We start from the raw sequence: 18,076 nt of genomic DNA, 5'->3' as shown, positions 1-18,076 counted from the left end.
CCCACCGGGCCATCAGTAAGCGCTGATTTATTGTTCTCCCCAATGTTATATTGTTCATAATGTTATAGTTATTATTGTATTATTATATACTGAGTTATGAGTTATGTACATTGTTTCTGTTTGATGTAAACCTGCCTGAGCCTTCGAGGAGGGTGGCGCATAAACAAACAAACAAACAAACAAACAAACAAACGGTGCTGAATATAATTTTGCACAAGCAATGAATTTTATTTCAACATGACCTATTATGTCAATAATGTTTTTTGAGTTCTTTCAAAATGACCCAGAATCCATATATTCCTGCAATTAGTTCCATATCCCTAAGGAGGAAGCCAGGTATAACTTTCTTAAATGAACACTAAAAAAAAAAAAAGTGAGGTAAAAATGGGAGTGATAGACAGCAGCATTGTCCAAAAACTTTGGAGAACACATTTTATTATTGTCCTCTATTTGCCAGTGACTTCGTTTAAAAGAAGAGTAGGTTTTTATACCACGCTTTTCACTATCTGAAGGAGTAACAAAGTGGCTTACAATTGCGTTCTTTTCCTCTCCCTACAACAGACACCCTTTGAGGTAGGTCAGGAGGGGAGAACTCTGAGAGAAACTGTGACTAGCCCATGTGGAGGAGGACTGAGGAATCAAACTCGGTTCTCCAGATCAGTCTGCTGTTCTTAACCACTGCACCACAGTGGCTTTATTGCCACTATCCTTTATATTTGTTTACCCTCAGACTTATGTTTATAAGCTCTTATTGTCCATTGCCTCGAAAACCTGTAGGCACAAGCAAGATTTAAAAAATCAATGCAATTGTACTGACTGCATAGAAGTCATTGAGATGACCAGAAGTTCTTTAGATCCTAGCCGTAGTTTCCACTATTATAATACTAATACATTATACTAATACCCAGAATGTCATGCTGTATTACTTTCAACTGGAGTGAAAAACAGAAACTCTGGTAAATAGCCAGAGAATGCATCATGCATGCAGAAAAGGGTCTGTCTAAATTTTTTCTTTGTTCAGCTAGATCACTAGATCTGATTAGAATGAAGCCACTATTCTCGATAACTGAAAATCAAGGCTTAGCGAGACTATCAATGGAAATGGTAACCACAGTGGGACGAGTAGCTGGTTTATCCAGCCTGTGCTGAGGCAGCTGTATTGGTTGCCAGTTGTTCTCCAGATCAGTTTCAAGGTTTTGGTTCTGACCTTTAAGGCCATACGCGGTCTGGGCCCAGCATATCTGAGGGACCACCTGTCATCCTATGCCCCCCGCAGGGCCTTACGCTCTGCGAGTTCTAATTCATTGGTCATTCCCGTCACCAGGGAGGCTCGCCTGGCCTAGACTAGGGCCGGGGCCTTTTTGGTTCTGGCCCCGACCTGGTGGAATGAGCTCCTGGAGGAGCTGCAGGCCCTGCCGGAGCTTTCATCAGCAGGGTCATCAGCACCCTCTGTGCATGTTTTTCCCTTCTAGAACTAGTATTGGGAGATTTGGGTCCGGGAAGAGTTCTTGTGCCGCAGCATCTTGTTTTATGGGGTTGTTGTTTATTGTGTATTTTATATTGGTTTTACTGTTTGTATGGGTTTTTTAAATATACATGTTATAACCCGCCTCGAGCCTTCAGGGTGGGCTAGAAATTAAATAACAACAACAACTCTTGGGTTGTCTGTACCAACTCTCTTTCAATTGGAGGCTTCAAGTACTGAGGGGAAAAGTCATCATGGAAAAATGAAAGAAAAGCTGACAGTGGGCTTTTCAAAAAACATTCAACAAATATCCAAAAGGCCACTTAAAATGTCACCATGGCACGAAAAGGTGAGCAGCGTAAAAAGGAAAGGCTGACAAATCATCTGGTTTCCAGAGGATGGTGAAATGTTAAAGTGTCAATGCCTCAATGAGAGATTCAAGTGGGTAGCCGTGGGTAGCAGCACAACAAAACAAAATCAGAGTCCAGCGGCCCCTTTAAGACCAACAAAGATGTATTCAAGGCTTTCATAGTCCAAAGAAGAGTGCAAGCACTCAAAAACTCACGCCTTGAATAAATCTTCTTAAAGGGGCCACTGGACTCTGATTTGGTTTTGTTGGCCTCCCAATGAGAGCCAAAGTGCTTTCTAGAAGCATAGCCATAGCTCAATGGTAAGTTTTGTAGAGGAAAAGCCCCTTCTGGAAAGGCAGGGGAGAAGTAACAGGCTGAAAGATGCATAACTTTTCGACTAAAACAAGTCATCCTCTCCCAGATGCTTCTGTAAAGTTTCGCACTATTTTAAATCTCACTGATGAGGGCAGGGGCAGGGATCTGTTCAGGGAGACAGCGGGTAGAACAAATGGCTAAACTACTTATCATGCAGAAACAACTTTTCCTATATTGGATGTCTCTAATGTGTACTTTGGTCCGTCAAAGGGAACTAGGCTGAAGCAACACTAGTCAAATAGTTAGCCTGCGTATCACTCACTTTTATGTTGCTAAAACTCTTAGAAAGTTGCATTTTGAAAATAGTTCTAGCCTGTTGTTATACATTGTTAAGACTCACAATCTGAAAAGTACCCAAAGAACTATTCCTCAACTGCAGCTGTAGGCATTGTCAATCAAGGAGGAGGGTATTCTCTATAAGCAGAACATGAGAATGGTGAAAGTCATGTAAGCAGCTACCCACAAGATGGCTGAAATTTCAAGCAGGCAGGGAACATCAACAGAAGGGGGGAGGAAGGCACCTTATAATGCGCATCAAATTCATGATGACTGAACAACAGTGATGTGATAAGGTAAAGGTATCCCCTGTGCAAGCACCGAGTCATGTCTGACCTTTAGCATTTTCTTGGCAGACTCAATACAGGGTGGTTTGCCAGTGCCTTCCCCAGTCATTACCCTTTACCCCCCAGCAAGCTGGGTACTCATTTTACCGACCTCGGAAGGATGGAAGGCTGAGTCAACCTTGAGCCGGCTGCTGGGATTGAACTCCCAACCTCATGGACAGACAGCTTCAGGCAGCATTTCTGCCGCTTACCACTCTGCGCCACCAGAGGCTCTCAGTGATGTGATAGGAAGTACCTAACTGAGGATGCAAATAATGCACAACCCAAAATAGATGCTGGAGAGGCAGAAAAGTCATCAAGGCATGATCTTTAAAAGCACTCTTGTTTGAATATAAAGATCAGCAGGTTCTGAAAACTAGAAGAGCTGCGCTGGGTTCTTTTTTGTACCCCACATTTCGTTACCTGAAATAGTCTCAGCGTGGCTTACGATTGCCTCCCCTTCCTTTCCCTACAACAGATACCCTGGTGAGAGAGGTGAGGCTGAGAGAGCTCTGAGAGAACTGTGACTGACAGGTCCAAGGTGAGCCAGCTGGCTACGTATGGAAGAAGAGTGGGGGATCAAACCCAGTTGTCCAGATTAGAGGCCACCTTTCTTAACCACTACACTAAGCTGGCTTTCTATGTTTGTTCAATAGTATGGGAGAAAAGAAACCAAACTTCAGGAAAAAGTTTTGTGGCATATTTTAATACCACTGGATTACAGTGAGAATCAGATGCTTAGCAGGTTGGCAAACACCTTCACCCAATTTACCAGAGTCCCTTAATTGATAGGTTCAGCAAAATTATAGGAGCTGTTTCCACATAAACAATTTTATTTATTATATTTATATACCGCCCTCCCCTGAGGCTCAGGGCGGTTTTCCTGTAGTTTCTCAATTGCTCTGGCAAGCCGAAGTGGTGTCTTAAGTTTGCTTCCCAATGCTGTGCTTTATTCTGCTTTTTCTGAGTTGGTGAGTTGGGCTTTCACCTTCACATGATCTAGTGAAGGATCACATTTTAGTTCCGTCAGCTCTTTTGTCACCGCAAAGGTGGTGTACTGCCCTCCCCTGCATATGCATGATATTGACACAGCAGAATATCACGAGGTGGTGTGATGTTCCCAGGGCAAAAATGATTTCTGCTTTATACAACCTGGCTCTGCATTTCTAAACAGCCCAGCCCCCAAACAAGCAAACCTGGGCAAGATTCCTGGGGCTCCTATTAATGCAGAAGGAGGGTCATGGCTTGAAGGCTGGCAATCCTGTTGTGGTTACTTAACAATGGCCACTGAGTTTCTTAAAGCTATAGTGCTGCTTCTATTATTTAAGTGAAATTAATGCATTTGTTCAAATTTTTTATCTAGGTTTGTAGAACGATGTCTTGTCTGTTCAAAGTTTCAATCACAGTGAAAATCAGATATATGGAGGATGGTTTTTCATCACATCAGTTTACCAGAAATCACAACATTTAACCATATTTTTGCAGGCCTTCCAACAATACATTGTGCTCCAACCTGACATTCATACTTCCCTTGTCCCTTCATTTTTCTTTTCTTTTTAGAGACATTTTTCTAAAAGCTCACACAGAAGTAACCAGAAGCCCCTGCTCAATTATTTAAAACACTGGTGGCCAAGCCTATTGCATTCAGGAATACAAAGGGCGCTAGCTTAGAGGGGTGGCCTCCCCCTAGGACCTGGAAAGGCTGCAGGGAACTGTTAGGGAACTCACCAACAGGGGCAGCTGTCACGTGGCAGGGATCTGCAGCCTCCAGGCCTCAGAGGGAAGTGGAAGGAGGTGATGATGGTCAGGGGTGGGGGATGAAGGTGATTGGCTGGCTGCTGGACAGACAGGCAAGCTGGTTGGAGGAGGAGGAACTCGGGTGGGGCAGTCACCCTTAGTGGTTAAAGCCATGAGACACGCTCCTCCTCCAAGGCCTTACCAGAAATATATTAGGTGGAACAGATTATTAGCCTGGTAGGGAGGGAAAGGGAAAGGCCACGTTGAGACTACTTAAGGTAGAGAAAAGCAGGATATAAAGCCCTACTCTACTTCCCTTTCCGTTGCCCTGCAAATATTTCGGGAATTCTTCATATTCCTTTGGCACAGGATCACTGGAATAGGATATACAAGCCCATGCCATAGTGTCATATAACAAAAAATAAAACGGCACAAAAACCATACTAAAAACAGCAATATATAAGTAAAGAATTAAAGCTTAATTTACTCAATTATGAGGTCTTATCTGCCTTAAGCTTGCTAGAATGGCTCACATTCACTTAGCTCAGTGGGGGCAGGGGCGGGAAATGAAAACAATAAAACAGAAATAGCTATGCTGGAGCTGCTTGCCCCGAATAGATAGCGCAATGTATACAAAGACGCCCACCAGATTTGCTACCCTGATTCTCAACACGCTGCAAACCGGAATGCATTTTGAGAAGAACAAACATAAAATAAAACGCTTACTGGAAGGGTTATATTTAGAAACTGTAGCCACAGTGTCAGCAAAGCTGTTCTACCCAATTGAGTCTTCTCTTTACCTGAGCCTTTAGAAAGTCTAGAGAACACTGCATCAGATGAGGTGGACGCTAATGTTTGTAGCATTTTAAAGATAATAAAGATTCTCCTCTGAATGTTTCAGACTTTGGTTATAATTCTGCACACGGCTAGGTCATTTCCTGCCTCTGACTTGTACAGCTATGAATGATTCTATTCGATCACTCTAAGCCACAATTGTAAACAAGGTGTAATCCACTCCAACTGATTGCAATTGTTGATTATCTAGAAATCATATCCTAATTTAAAACATGGATATCTCACTTTAACTCGTATATTTAAGCTCTCTGCTACTGTTTGATGGTAATTTTCTGGAACAAATCCATCTCTCTAAATTGGCTTTTTAACCACACTAACCTCTTTTATCACATTCAGCGAGAGTTAGCTCCTGCCTCCACAAATTCTCAAAATTATTGTTTTGTTGCAATAACTCACATCACTTTGGAGACGATGTCATAAAAGCTGTCTGTGTTCCTGCTTTACAGACTTTGGCAAGCAAGTTCTGCAAAGAGGCTTTCCTGCAAGTTTTACAAGTTATTTCCTATATTTTCAATCTTGGGTTTTTATAGAGCATTTATCTAGTCCCACTCCATATAATTTTCTCCTTATCTTACAGAGCTATCCTAAGCAGAGTGACAGCCACTGACTTCAATGAGCATAGAAGGGTGTAACTCTCACACACAATTTAGATGTAATAAACATTCTGATAAAAGTTAAACCCCATTCCAGGCAGCTTGGTGTAGTAGTTAGGAGTGCGGATTTCTAATCTGGCTAGCCGGGTTTGATTCCTGGCTCCTCCACATGCAACCAGCTGGCTGACCTTGGGCTTGCCACAACATTGATAAAGCTGTTCTGACCGAGCAGTCAGGGCTCTTTCAGCCTCACCCACCTCACAGGGTGTCTGTTGTAGGGAGAGGAAAGGGAAGGCGACTGTAAGCCGCTTTGAGACTCCTTTAGGTGGAGAAAACCGACATATAAGACCCAACTCTTCTTCTTCCTTTCTCTACACTTACAGAACTCGGCCAAGGACACCCTCAGAACCAAACTAAGGAAGCACACAGAAAAAATTGTTTAAATTTGCTTCCCTTTCCTTTAGCTTTCTACATCCTTTTAGCCTCCAAATTTCAGTATTTGTACATATTCGATTTTTCTGAAGAGAATAAAAATCAAATAACTGCAAATCAATACCCAAGCAAAGTAATCTGTACACCTAATGATTTGTTCACCGAATGATCCAACCACTACAAATGAATAACACATTTCAAGGAAATTATGATTAGTTCGCATCAGACTCCAACATGATGTTCAGGGATCATTCCCCTGGCTTGATTGATGTATCTATACATTCTATTTGCCAGCATTCCTTGAACGTTTTAAGGCTTATGAGCAGATTCCCAAGTCTTGTAGCATGCCGCTCCAAGTCCAATTTAATTCCGGTATCAAGCTGGACAATGACGTGTTGGAATGCTCATTCCATTAAAAGCAAAACAAACAAACAAAACCCCCTAAATGACACGGCTGGGCCTGTAGCAAGAAAAGTTACAGCAAGGGGAACCCTGGGGGTAACCCTGGCTGAGCAAGCCTACCTTAGCTACCCTATGTCAGTAGAACCCAAATCTGCTTCCCATTAGGAGTCCCCCTACCTCAAACTATGCCTCCAACACTTTGAATATTAGATTTCAAGTAATTATACAAATTGAAAGGACATCTCTTACCCACTTAAAATATGATTTCAACCTTTAGTTATCAAAATGAATTATAATCCATTTTTCGGCACCTGCTTGTTTTCACTCGGCTATTCCCACTCCTTTGATGTGGCTGTTTGAAAATAAAAAAAATCCACAAGAAAAGGAAGCTTTGAGTTTAATTTTGCCCACTGCGAAAATTTGGGGAGCTCTCAATAACCAGCATTACTGACAATCCTATTTAAATGGGGAGAAATATGCCTTTAGAGTCTGAGATTAGCAATCTCGGGTTTCACAAGATTCGGGAAACCAGTTCCTTAAACTAACTTGCCTATAGCAAATAGCAATTTCATTAGAGGCTACTGTCTAGCTCAGGGGTGGTCAAACTGCGGCCCTCCAGATGTCCATGGACTACAATTCCCATGAATTGCATTTGCTGGCAGGGGCTTATGGGAATTGTAGTCCATGGGCATCTGGAGGACCGCAGTTTGACTACCGCTTCTTCAGGAAATTAAAACCTGCTGCTGTGTTCACCGTTTTCTGCCATTAAGTCCCAATTGAATATGGCTTTCTGTTCTTTAAAGACACGAATTTAATGCATCTTTAACAGTCTGACATTTAGAATTGCTGGCGTAATAAAAATTATGCTAACAGTTAAAAAAATCAAGAATACTATGACCTAGATTTTAAAATCATTCATATTAGCTTAAATAACTTTGCTGACAGTGATAGGCTACAGCTGAAACACACAGACCATCCTTACCTATAAAGAATAAAGAAAACCTTAAATTATACACAACATAATCCACACTTCATTATACAAGCAGATGCAGCGTGCTTGCATGGGACTCAAGACACACAAGGGGTGCATCTGGATGACAGTCCAAAAGACAAAATTATTACAGTCTGTTATCTAGTTGTCTGGAGGAGAAGTGGACCAGCTGGTCATGATGTTCTACTCTGAGTTAAACACAGACAGGAAACCGCATGTCTGATACTGTAAAAATCGTTTGTCTGCCTGCCACAGCTAACCAGGCGAGCAATCCAAAGGGGCTGTTTTCATTTAAAAGGAACACTAATCTACAACAATAAAAAAGGAATGACGACGCGCCATTTGTGTACAGAGAAAAAAAAAAGAGTATTGCACCGGAAGTTTTGGATTGGATTAGAACATGTTCTAATTAACCAAGCTTTCCTTTGAGGCAGACAGACCGATCCGAAATGTGGACTATCAAATGTACAAAGACTGTTTTTTGAATGCAAGGAAAGAATTTTCCTGGAGGTTTCAAACATAAAAGCAACCAGCAGGACAGTTCAAAACTTCTCAATTAAATAGCAGGGAGAACAATGAGATCTACTGCTCTGCTAATAAACAGGATCCCTCTGTCCCATTTTACAAAGGAGGAGGTACCTGGAAGGAGAAGATATCCAGAACAGGAGAGTAAAAGAGAAAAAGATCCCAGAGGTGTTTAAGAACTCCCAAGCAAAAGCATTTCTCCTAATATGAAATGCCCAAAATGAAGTCTGGACATGACTGAATTCTATTCAGATCACTTAGTGGATGCCCATTAAACCTATACTAGGTCCAATCTGACATCTGACGTGACATCTGACATGTAATATAAAGCGCTAACCCAGCTTCTGCATCTGGGAAAGATTATTCAATCACCATTTTAGTTCTGGATACACTTTTTAAATTAAAGCTTCTCCATGATTCCTGCATAAAAAGAACAAGGGACAAGCCTCTCTCATGACCTCCTAACTACCAAGGAAACAGAACTCTTATAGGCTACTTTCGAAGTGTGGGGGTGCATATAACACACACACCTTTCTCCACTTATCTAACATCCACGTGACCTCAGAGCACTAGCTAGAAAAATGTTCTGTCTGGTTTCCTGAGTTCAGATAGTTCAGCCCTAGGAACACTCATTGGCTGGCAGAAGTTCCAGTAATCATGTTGGGCAGATCCAAAAACACAAAATCTGTGTAATATCCTTGATCAAGAGCAACCAAACCAACACAGTGAGCAAGCTTTTTAGTTAGAACTTTAATGCTGGTAGAATAGGTCTGGCGAAATCTCAGTTCAAATTCCCCCCTCTGAATGTTTCTGAAGCGCCTTCCCACCTCTGTTCTGCTGGTCTCCGGCTAGAAATTATTAACCAATAATTCCCAAAGTTTCCTTAAGTTTCCAGCGCTAAGTCCCTTCTAGTCAAGGAGTGAGATTGACTAGAACTTGTATCAGAACCTTCTGAGTGGTGACTCTGTAGAATCAGCTGCCTTCTGACACCTGACCTTCCAAGGCCATGCACAAACAATATTAACAATTGACTTAATCTTACTTTTGAATTTTGAGTTTTTTAAGACCTTTACAGTTTAATTCAAGGTACATGCCAATCACCCCACTTCAAAGCAGATGCTGTAAAGATGCCTCCATGCTTGAGAGGAGATGGATCACACGTAAAGGCAGGGTCTCATTTAATTAGTCTCAGAGTTCCACAATCAAGGTTACATCTGCCCATTAATTCCCAATGTTGACATCTTTATTTCCCGTACTATGTGCCCCCCCACCCTCAAATTAAACAAATGGTAAAGCTATATAGCAAGGGTAGTTAACCTGTGGTCCTCCAGATGTTCATGGACCACAATTCCCATGAGCCCCTGCCAGCGTTTGCTGGCAGGGGTTCATGGGAATTGTAGTTCATGAACATCTGGAGGACCACAGGTTGACTACTCCTGCATATACTATGCTTGTTATTCCTGGTTGGTCTATGAATCTGTTAAATATCTTCATTATGCTGCATGCCAATTCACTGCTCACCCTTACCTATATATATATATATATAAAGGTAAAGGTATCCCCTGTGCAAGCACCGAGTCATGTCTGACCCTTGGGGTGACGCCCTCTAGCGTTTTCATGGCAGACTCAATATGGGGTGGTTTGCCAGTGCCTTCCCCAGTCATTACCATTTACCCCCCAGCAAGCTGGGTACTCATTTTACCGACCTCGGAAGGATGGAAGGCTGAGTCAACCTTGAGCCGGCTGCTGGGATTGAACTCCCAACCTCATGGGCAAAGCTTTCAGGCGGCTGCCTTACCACTCTGCGCCACAAGAGGCTCTTATATATATGGATTAGCAATTCCCATTTCATTTTATTGGTCCGAGACACAAACTTTGTTCTGCCGCTTCAGACCAATGTAGCTTCCCACTTGAACTGACTTTCCAAGTATTATTGATGTGGTTCTTACTGTATCATTTTGAGGATGCAGGAACCCTCTGTGTGGCATTCGGGCTTTCCGCACACTTTGGAAGAGTGTGGCAGGCACCAGTGAGGGAGGAAAGAACCGCCACAAGAAGTGTTAACTCAAAACGAGGATCTCCAGCGTGCTAAGATTTTAGAACCGTTACGCTAAAGATTTCCCTTGAACAGTCAGATGGGCAAATATTGGGAGACACGATACTAAATGATCCACTGAGTCCTTGCCAAACTTTAGACTCCATGAGATCAGATTAAGTTACTTGTTTCAGGATAATGACACTTGTACAGCATTCTGCATGCCACTTTGACCGAACAAGATGTTCTTCCTGGAAACAAGAAAACAGCTTTTGGTGTATTCCTGGGGCGATATTTTGTAGGAAGAGAGACAGGAAATAATTCCAGCATGCTGGCTGTACTCAGTTGCATGTTTTAAGCAAAAACAAGTACGGTATGAGTAACAATATAAGAAATCAGCCAAAGGCCACAGGGGTGTGTTGGCTGGCTTTGGAATGCAAATCTTCCAGAGCTGACATACGATCACAATTATTATTATTAGTCAACAGGGAAACAGTGATTACTTACGGTAATAACAAACATTGCTAGACTGGGTTTCTAATGTGTAACATGTCAAGGCATGCATACGTTCTCTATTGATAGGTGTGGGAAAAGTGAAAGGTTTTCACATGCTCTGCACGTAGCACACAAATCAAATGAACACAGATAACATGCTTTGTACTTCGGGTAACAAATCCATTCAGCGGAGAAAGGAAAAGCTGGGCTGATTACCAGGGAAGGGAAATACGGTGCACAATCCACTTGCGATACAGAAAGAGTCGTAGGGATAATGTACATTTCTAACAAATGGGAACAAATCTGCATCACCCTGGTGCACCATCAAGGAAAAGGTGCAGCTTGCCCATCCAGGAACTTTTGCATTGTCTAATATTACAGTTTCTTTCCATTTCATTCTGTGCCCTCAATCAACCTTGGTCCAGCCTAGACTCCACACCATAAGATAAGCATCTAATCTTTCCAGGAATTTTTTAGATGCAAATTTCAGTCACCCATCTCAGTGGCAGGACCTAGAATGGTCTTTGTCCAAATGATCTCAACCGCTAGTGTAGTTCAAAAGGGAGATGGTAGTGCATGTGTGTGTTTGCGCTTGCACACATGTCCACGCATGCATTCATAGACATGGCGTCTAGGACATACTGTGCCATATTCTTGGTCATGTTACAGCCAGGCAGAACACTTTAGATATACTTCTACTCCTTCGTTCATATCTCATCTTTCAGAAACAACTCGCTCGTAAGTAGGCTTAATCAGAAATAAGCCCATTAGTCAATGGAACTCATTCCCAGGAAACTGCCCTCAGAACTGCGGCCAAAGAGAGAACTAAGTAAACTGATCATGTCAGAAGCCTGACGGACCATGGAGATTAACACTGCTCTAAGAAAGAGAGAGCTGGATCCATATAGTTCAGATCAGAGGTTAGATTAAGAGGAAAGGTTTGACAAGCATATGAAATAGATTTCAATGCAGTATATAGGCTTAACACTATAGGCTAAACAGTAAGCTAGAATAGAAGAACACCGTAGATTTCTTGTGAATAATAAGTCAAAAATTGAAATCAGAATGGCACAACTGCAATAAAGTCTTTTTTCTTATTAAATGAATATATTTCTAATTTTCAACTTATCAGTATCCATAAATTCCAGGTATGGGCAACCACAACGGGGTTTCGTTCTAAACAACTACACAGTAAAGTTGTAAGAAGTGCCCTCTGGCAGGTCCTTTAGGATCAGTAAGGTATTTATGAACCTACACCTACTCTCTTTAGGCAACCTGCTGACCATGAATGCAATACTGGCTTGGTTTCAAGCATGGTTCTTCTTGCCACTGAAGAGAGAGGTTATATAGACAGAGATTGGGCCCTGCTTGTCCAATGGCAAGTTGTGTTGTCACTCTGGCAGCCTGCTCAGCCAGTTTGCTTGCGCTGAAATTCCAATAAACCTTAGACTAAAAAAAATGTCCAGTTGAGAGATGGTGGGTGCAAGCTCAAGCTGAATGAATGCAAGGCAACGATCAAGCTGCAGGAGTCAGTATGTATCTCTTAGATTTGCAGAGGCCCAGGAAGTTATCACAGCAGAAGGTCATTGATATTACACAGAGGTCTGCAGTAAAAACACAGAGGATCCCTCCCTCCAAGCTTTGTCGCTACCATTTGATGCTGGTACATAAATGTCACTCCAATATAGTCATGGGACTGGGAATCATCTATAAAAATAGCTGTATAATCTCTATAGATTAAATAGCGTTTCAGGGAAGCTCTTGATGGAAGCAAGCCAGCAGCAGCTGAGCTCCATCTGGGAAAAGTTCTATCGTCTTCTTGTTCAAGGTATTTAAAACCAGGGTGGGGTCAGAGGAGGGAGGCCTTGAGTGTGTAAGTGGTAATGTCCCACTTAGAAAAACCTCCATATGTACAGGTTTTTTGTAAGTGGTACAGTTGTCTCTAGAAAACTAGAAAGTACATTCTTGACTTGGGGAAATGCTACAGGTTTGCAGAAGGTCCCAAATTTAATCCTCTGCATCTTAAGAGGGTCAGGTGGCACATGATATGAACGATCTCGAGTCAAGACCATGAAGGACTACTGCCAGAATAGGCAGTGCTCATCACAACCGACTGATGATAAATGGCTGCTTCATGTATTTGTGTTCAAACAAGACCATTTCAAAGTTGGCAAGGATGTGGGGCTATACAGGTGACTCTTTAATTCAGTCAAATTAATTCTGTTAATCAAAGGACCTCCTATTTGTGTCTCAGGAGAGCCTCTATATTACTGCTGTATATAGGGCAACACAGCAACATGTTCCACACAAAGGCATCGTCTGAGTCTAAATTGCCATTGATTTTAAAATGCTATGATTCTCATTAGTTTCTGTAAGCACCTTTTTACTCAGTTTTCACAGAGGAGGATAAACAAGGCACAAGGCATGAATGAAATCATTACAGTCAGCTACCTGCCCATTATCTACTTGACTGCCCTGCCAGCACTGAGATAATGGACATCATTAAATAGGCAGACAAGATAAAAAGAGAGAGCAAACAAAATTACAGCAGAAGATCAAAGCCAAAGTCTCCCTGAAGCAGCCTCAACAAGCATCTTTATTGGCGGTGTAAAGATATGAATTTTACACTTCTAAAGAACAAGCTTACACCAATCCAGGTAAACCCAGCAATTTTGCCATAAGCTTGTTTCTTATAGAAAATGGGAGGTCTAGCGTGGTTTTGTATCATTTGGAGCAGCAACATAAAAACCCTCCCCTCCCCAACAAAGGCTAGATGACTGAACATATCTGCACAGGTACAGATCACTTTACTTAAAACACTTTTCCCCATCTGCCTTTGTTCATACCTACAAGGAAACTATTTCTTTCCCAATCCAAGCAAGGTGCTATAGAAACAAAACTGGGGGGAGAGAGACAATATAGCACAGAAAGCCCCCCTTTCCTCCCTGTTAGTGGGAAAACTTGTGTTAGATGCAGGATTAACACAAGATGTGCTCAGGGTTTATGAGCAAGTGAGAGCAGATGAACGGCACCAGATCTCTTGAAAAACAAAGGCCCATGTAAATGCCACAAAACACCCCCATCATCTTCCTCAATCCCATTACCAAACACAAAGAATGTCAGTTCCTTAGGAAGGAAACAGTTTGGAAGGAGAATGAACGGCTTCCTGATGGAGAATGCTGTGTTTCATTAAACCTTCTAGCAATAGTAGGATATAGCGCAGGGGTAGTCAAACTGCGACCCTCCAGATGTCCATGGACTACAATTCCAGGGAGCTCATGGGAATTGTAGTCCATGGACATCTGGAGCCACAGTCTGACTCTCCCTGTCAGCTGCTAAAGCAGTGGTCCCCAACCTTTTTCTCACCGGGGACCGGTCAACGCTTGACAATTTTACTGAGGCCCAGGGGGGGGGGTAGTCTTTTGCCTAGGGATGTCACCACCGCCTGAAACCCTGCTCCACTTGATTTCCTGCTGGTTCCCCTGACTTCCTGCCGCCCGCTGGGGGGCCTGCCAGTGCCACACCGAGGGGGAGCCCCAGCTATGGCGGCTGCAGAGTGGCAGGGCAGCCCCTGAGGCAGCAACCGGGGAGGAGGAGGAGCCGCGGCCCGGTACCAACTGATCCACGGACCGGAACCGGTCCCCGGACCGGGGGTTGGAGACCGCTGTGCTAAAGTACAAAGTTGAAGTTGGTCCAGTAAGCTGATTAGTTGCAACTCTTAAAATGATGCAATGATTTTTTTTCAATTTCATTATTCCCCAACACCCTTAGCCTCTTTTCTCCTTGTAGTGGAGAAAGGTCAGGATTTCTCAAAACAGGAAATTTAACGATAAAGAGGAAATCTTCAAGGGGAAACAGACACACACACATTTTTCTGGCAGTAAAAAGGGAAGGGTGAAATGAGGGAAGGAAATTAAAGAGGCACACACTGAATGAAACCTTAGGCACTTACTGTCTGAAAATATAAGTTTATCATTGCATTCTTCATCATTGCAGGAACACATAAACAGCAATCCACCAGCACCCTTCACTTCTTTCATCATACATTTCTTTGAATTGAAGTCATCCAGTTTGTACCCATGAAGCTCTTGTTTGGGATCATGACATATTGTTTCCAAAGTTATGTTTTCATCATTCTTTCTCCTAAAAAAAAAAAGAGTGGAAAGTTTAAAATGGGGGGGGGGAGGAATTCAATAGCAAACCAGGTACATTTTCTAACACTTAAAATTTAAATCCTACTTTAGTTTGCGTGTAGGTACTATCTTTCTGTCATTTACTATTGAGTAGCCTCTTCAGCATCACTGAATCATATACAATCACTGTTCAAGCATAAATTATTAGAAAAGTGCCTTATGGGCAGCTTGTGCTGGCCCGAATATAAAATAATTGGGGCAAACACCTTGGTATGTCTAAACAGCTGCTGGCAGACTTGCAGTGCAACCTAAGTCCACTGAAGCGAATGGCTTAGATGCCTGCAGCTTTGTACAGTGCTACATATCCTCTTCCCAAGTGTCCTCAACCCAGATAGAAGCACTTGGAAAGCACTGGCATTTTGTAGAAGGAGTGACTAAACTGAGCCCTTTTGGTATTCTTTCTATGTATTCCTAGACAGGTTAGCAGATGTCTACCTATGTTCTGTTGCAGATTAGAGAGTTGGTGCGGGGGGCGGGGGGGGGGAGGAGAGGAATTTGCTGGAATTCAGATTAACCCTTCCCCAAAAAAGATAATGGAGATTATTAAACATTTGAAATATATGCAATGATTAATCAAGCATGAACTTATTTTACTGCTTTAGCATAAAATACACCATTTATATTTATAACTTAGCATATAAGATGGTACCAGTTGGCATATTCACGCTATAAGTGCCATGAGTTTACCAAAAGAAAAGTTATAGTATATTATATAGTACGTATATTAAGTTCTGTTGTTATATTATACTGTTTGATACAAGTTCACTGTTAAGTTTTATACTGAATGTTTATTGTACTGTACTACATAGGAGAGTTATAATGTAAACCATCATGAACTGAAAGGGAGGGTGGTATATAAATATAATAAATAAATAAATTATTATTAGCCAATACTTGTGAGAAACCTAGAGCTATTATTCTCTATGCTCCTTTTGCATATGTATCTTAATTTCAGTTGTCTCAGAGCTAACAAAAAGTAGAAGTTGAAAACAAGTTTTGTGCTAAACAAAAGAAGGCAGCATTTGTACAGAAAAACAGTATTACATAGTCTCAGTGGTACTGCTAACGTATAAGGTGACAAGTTAAATATTGTAACACTGAATGCACAAAAATGTATCATACAAATCCTTAACACTATTTCACTCCCTTATATATTTGGTAATCAGCCTCCAGGGAGGAGACTGTCCAGGGCCCTGTCCGTCCAGGTCCACCCTGGTTGGCCCTCCCCTTCCAGCTCACACACTCCCTTCTTGCCTGCTAGAAGCCTTGTGGCTGGGACCTCCATTGTAGCCCACGAGGAGAGGCAGCAACAGCGCTTTGCAGCCCGCAGGTATGCTCCTGCTAAGAGGGAGCCAGGGGGGGGGGGAGCTTACAGCCTCCCTGCAGGCCGCAAAGCCCTGTTGCCGCCAGCGGGGGAGTGCTTACCGCTCCCTTTACCCCGCTTTGTGGGCCCAAGGGAGCTGCAGCCACCCTCTCACGGCCTCCTGCCTGCCACCCCTTTCAAAGCCCATTTTTAAAATGGGCTTTGATACTAGTTACAATATTTAAAAAAGGCCTGCAAGACTCACATGGGGGGGGGGGGAGAACTGATAAGTGTGTTGTCTATGCATACAAAGAGAACACTTTTTTTTTATTTGCAAAAAATGTAACTCCCCAGAGTACTTAAAAAAACTTTTTGGATTTTTCTGCAAACTTGGGGGGGGGGGGTACTCTCTAAATCTGCAGAAAAAATACATTTAGTGTTGGTTTGGTTCCAATCCATGGATATAAGCATCTGTAGATGTTAAATTCTGTACATAGTTCTTATTTAAACTGTAAACATATCCTGGAAACATATCATGTCTATAATATATACTCAAATTATTATTACCATATATACTCGCATATAAGCCGACCCAGATATAAGCCGAGGCACCTAATTTTACCACAAAATATGGGCAAATTTATCGACTTGTATATAATACGAGGGTGGGAAATGCAGCAGTTACTCATAAATGAATATTAATTGAGGCACCCGTAGGTTAAATGTTTTTGAATATTTATTTCAAAGTTAAACAGTAAACTAGCTCTGTCAGTGCAAAAGAGGGCCAGCAAACCAGAGCAGAACAACAGTACCCGAAGTTGGCAACAAGTACAACAGCTACCAAACAGGGAGAATGGACTACTCTAACTACAGCTACAGTGCCCCCCCTCCCAGAACAAAACACTGAAATAAAGAACTGTAAAAATCAACTTTTAAAAGAAACACAACCCCAAGAAGAAAAGGCAAACAATGCTGTCCCTCAGAAAAAAAGGAGAAATAAACATTAGGAGAAACAGTAAATCCCAAAACACCCCCAAAACCCACCTCACCCCACCCCACCCACAGTAACCAAAAGTATAGTTTGGAAGGAGTAAAGGCAAAAGGAAAAAAAAAGGTCAGAGTCCCTCACTCAAGCCACTGCTGTCCTACAAGCAGCCAGAGCAAGCAAGCTTCAGCTTGCAGAAGGTTTGCAGAAGCAATGTAACGATTGGCTGAATGGGAGCAGGCTGTTAGTTTTACCGTATATACTTGCGTATAAGCCGAGGAGGACATTTTCAATGTGAATACTGTGCTGAAAAACTCTGCTTATACACGGATAACTTGTAGATTGTAGATGGTATAGTACACATTTTCATACTATATGTTTTCAAGTCCAAATGCATTTCAAACGTTTATTTTTTTCCTCTATGCTTCTATCAAGATACAAATTGAAATGGCACATATGGTTCTTATGTTATATGAAGCTCAGCAAACAGTGTCATAAATAAAGCCACAATGAATCATTGTGAGTAAAACAGCTAGTGTGAGTTAAACTGGAGAAAACCTTTGAAAGTCCCATCTGCTCTCCAGCCCTTCTCAAAAGTCAATGAGATTTTAAACAGAGTTGTTTTTTTAAAAATAGGGAGAAGTTAAACCAATAGAAAATATTGTCAAGTGAATTTTGTGTGTTACAGAAGGTACAATATGAAACATTAACTTCTCAGTCTGCGTAAAGACAAGTTCT

At 42.0% G+C, this 18,076-nt stretch overlaps 1 protein-coding gene across 2 annotated transcripts in view; it reads right to left on the bottom strand.

Moving 5' to 3' along the window:
* The window catches only part of TGFBR2 (transforming growth factor beta receptor 2), a 55,675-nt gene that overhangs the window by 12,853 nt on the left and 24,746 nt on the right, over positions 1-18,076 (bottom strand). For both annotated transcript variants that reach the window (XM_077302551.1, XM_077302550.1), the window contains exon 3: positions 14,810-15,000. In XM_077302551.1, the coding sequence (XP_077158666.1) occupies positions 14,810-15,000 (191 nt within the window). The remainder of the gene's footprint in view (positions 1-14,809; positions 15,001-18,076) is intronic.

The sequence above is a fragment of the Paroedura picta genome, chromosome 11 (genome assembly GCF_049243985.1).
Source record: "Paroedura picta isolate Pp20150507F chromosome 11, Ppicta_v3.0, whole genome shotgun sequence".
Classification (NCBI taxonomy): Eukaryota; Metazoa; Chordata; class Lepidosauria; order Squamata; family Gekkonidae; genus Paroedura; species Paroedura picta.
Note: the sequence above shows the minus strand (reverse complement) of the source record. Positions and strands in the feature narration are given on the sequence as shown.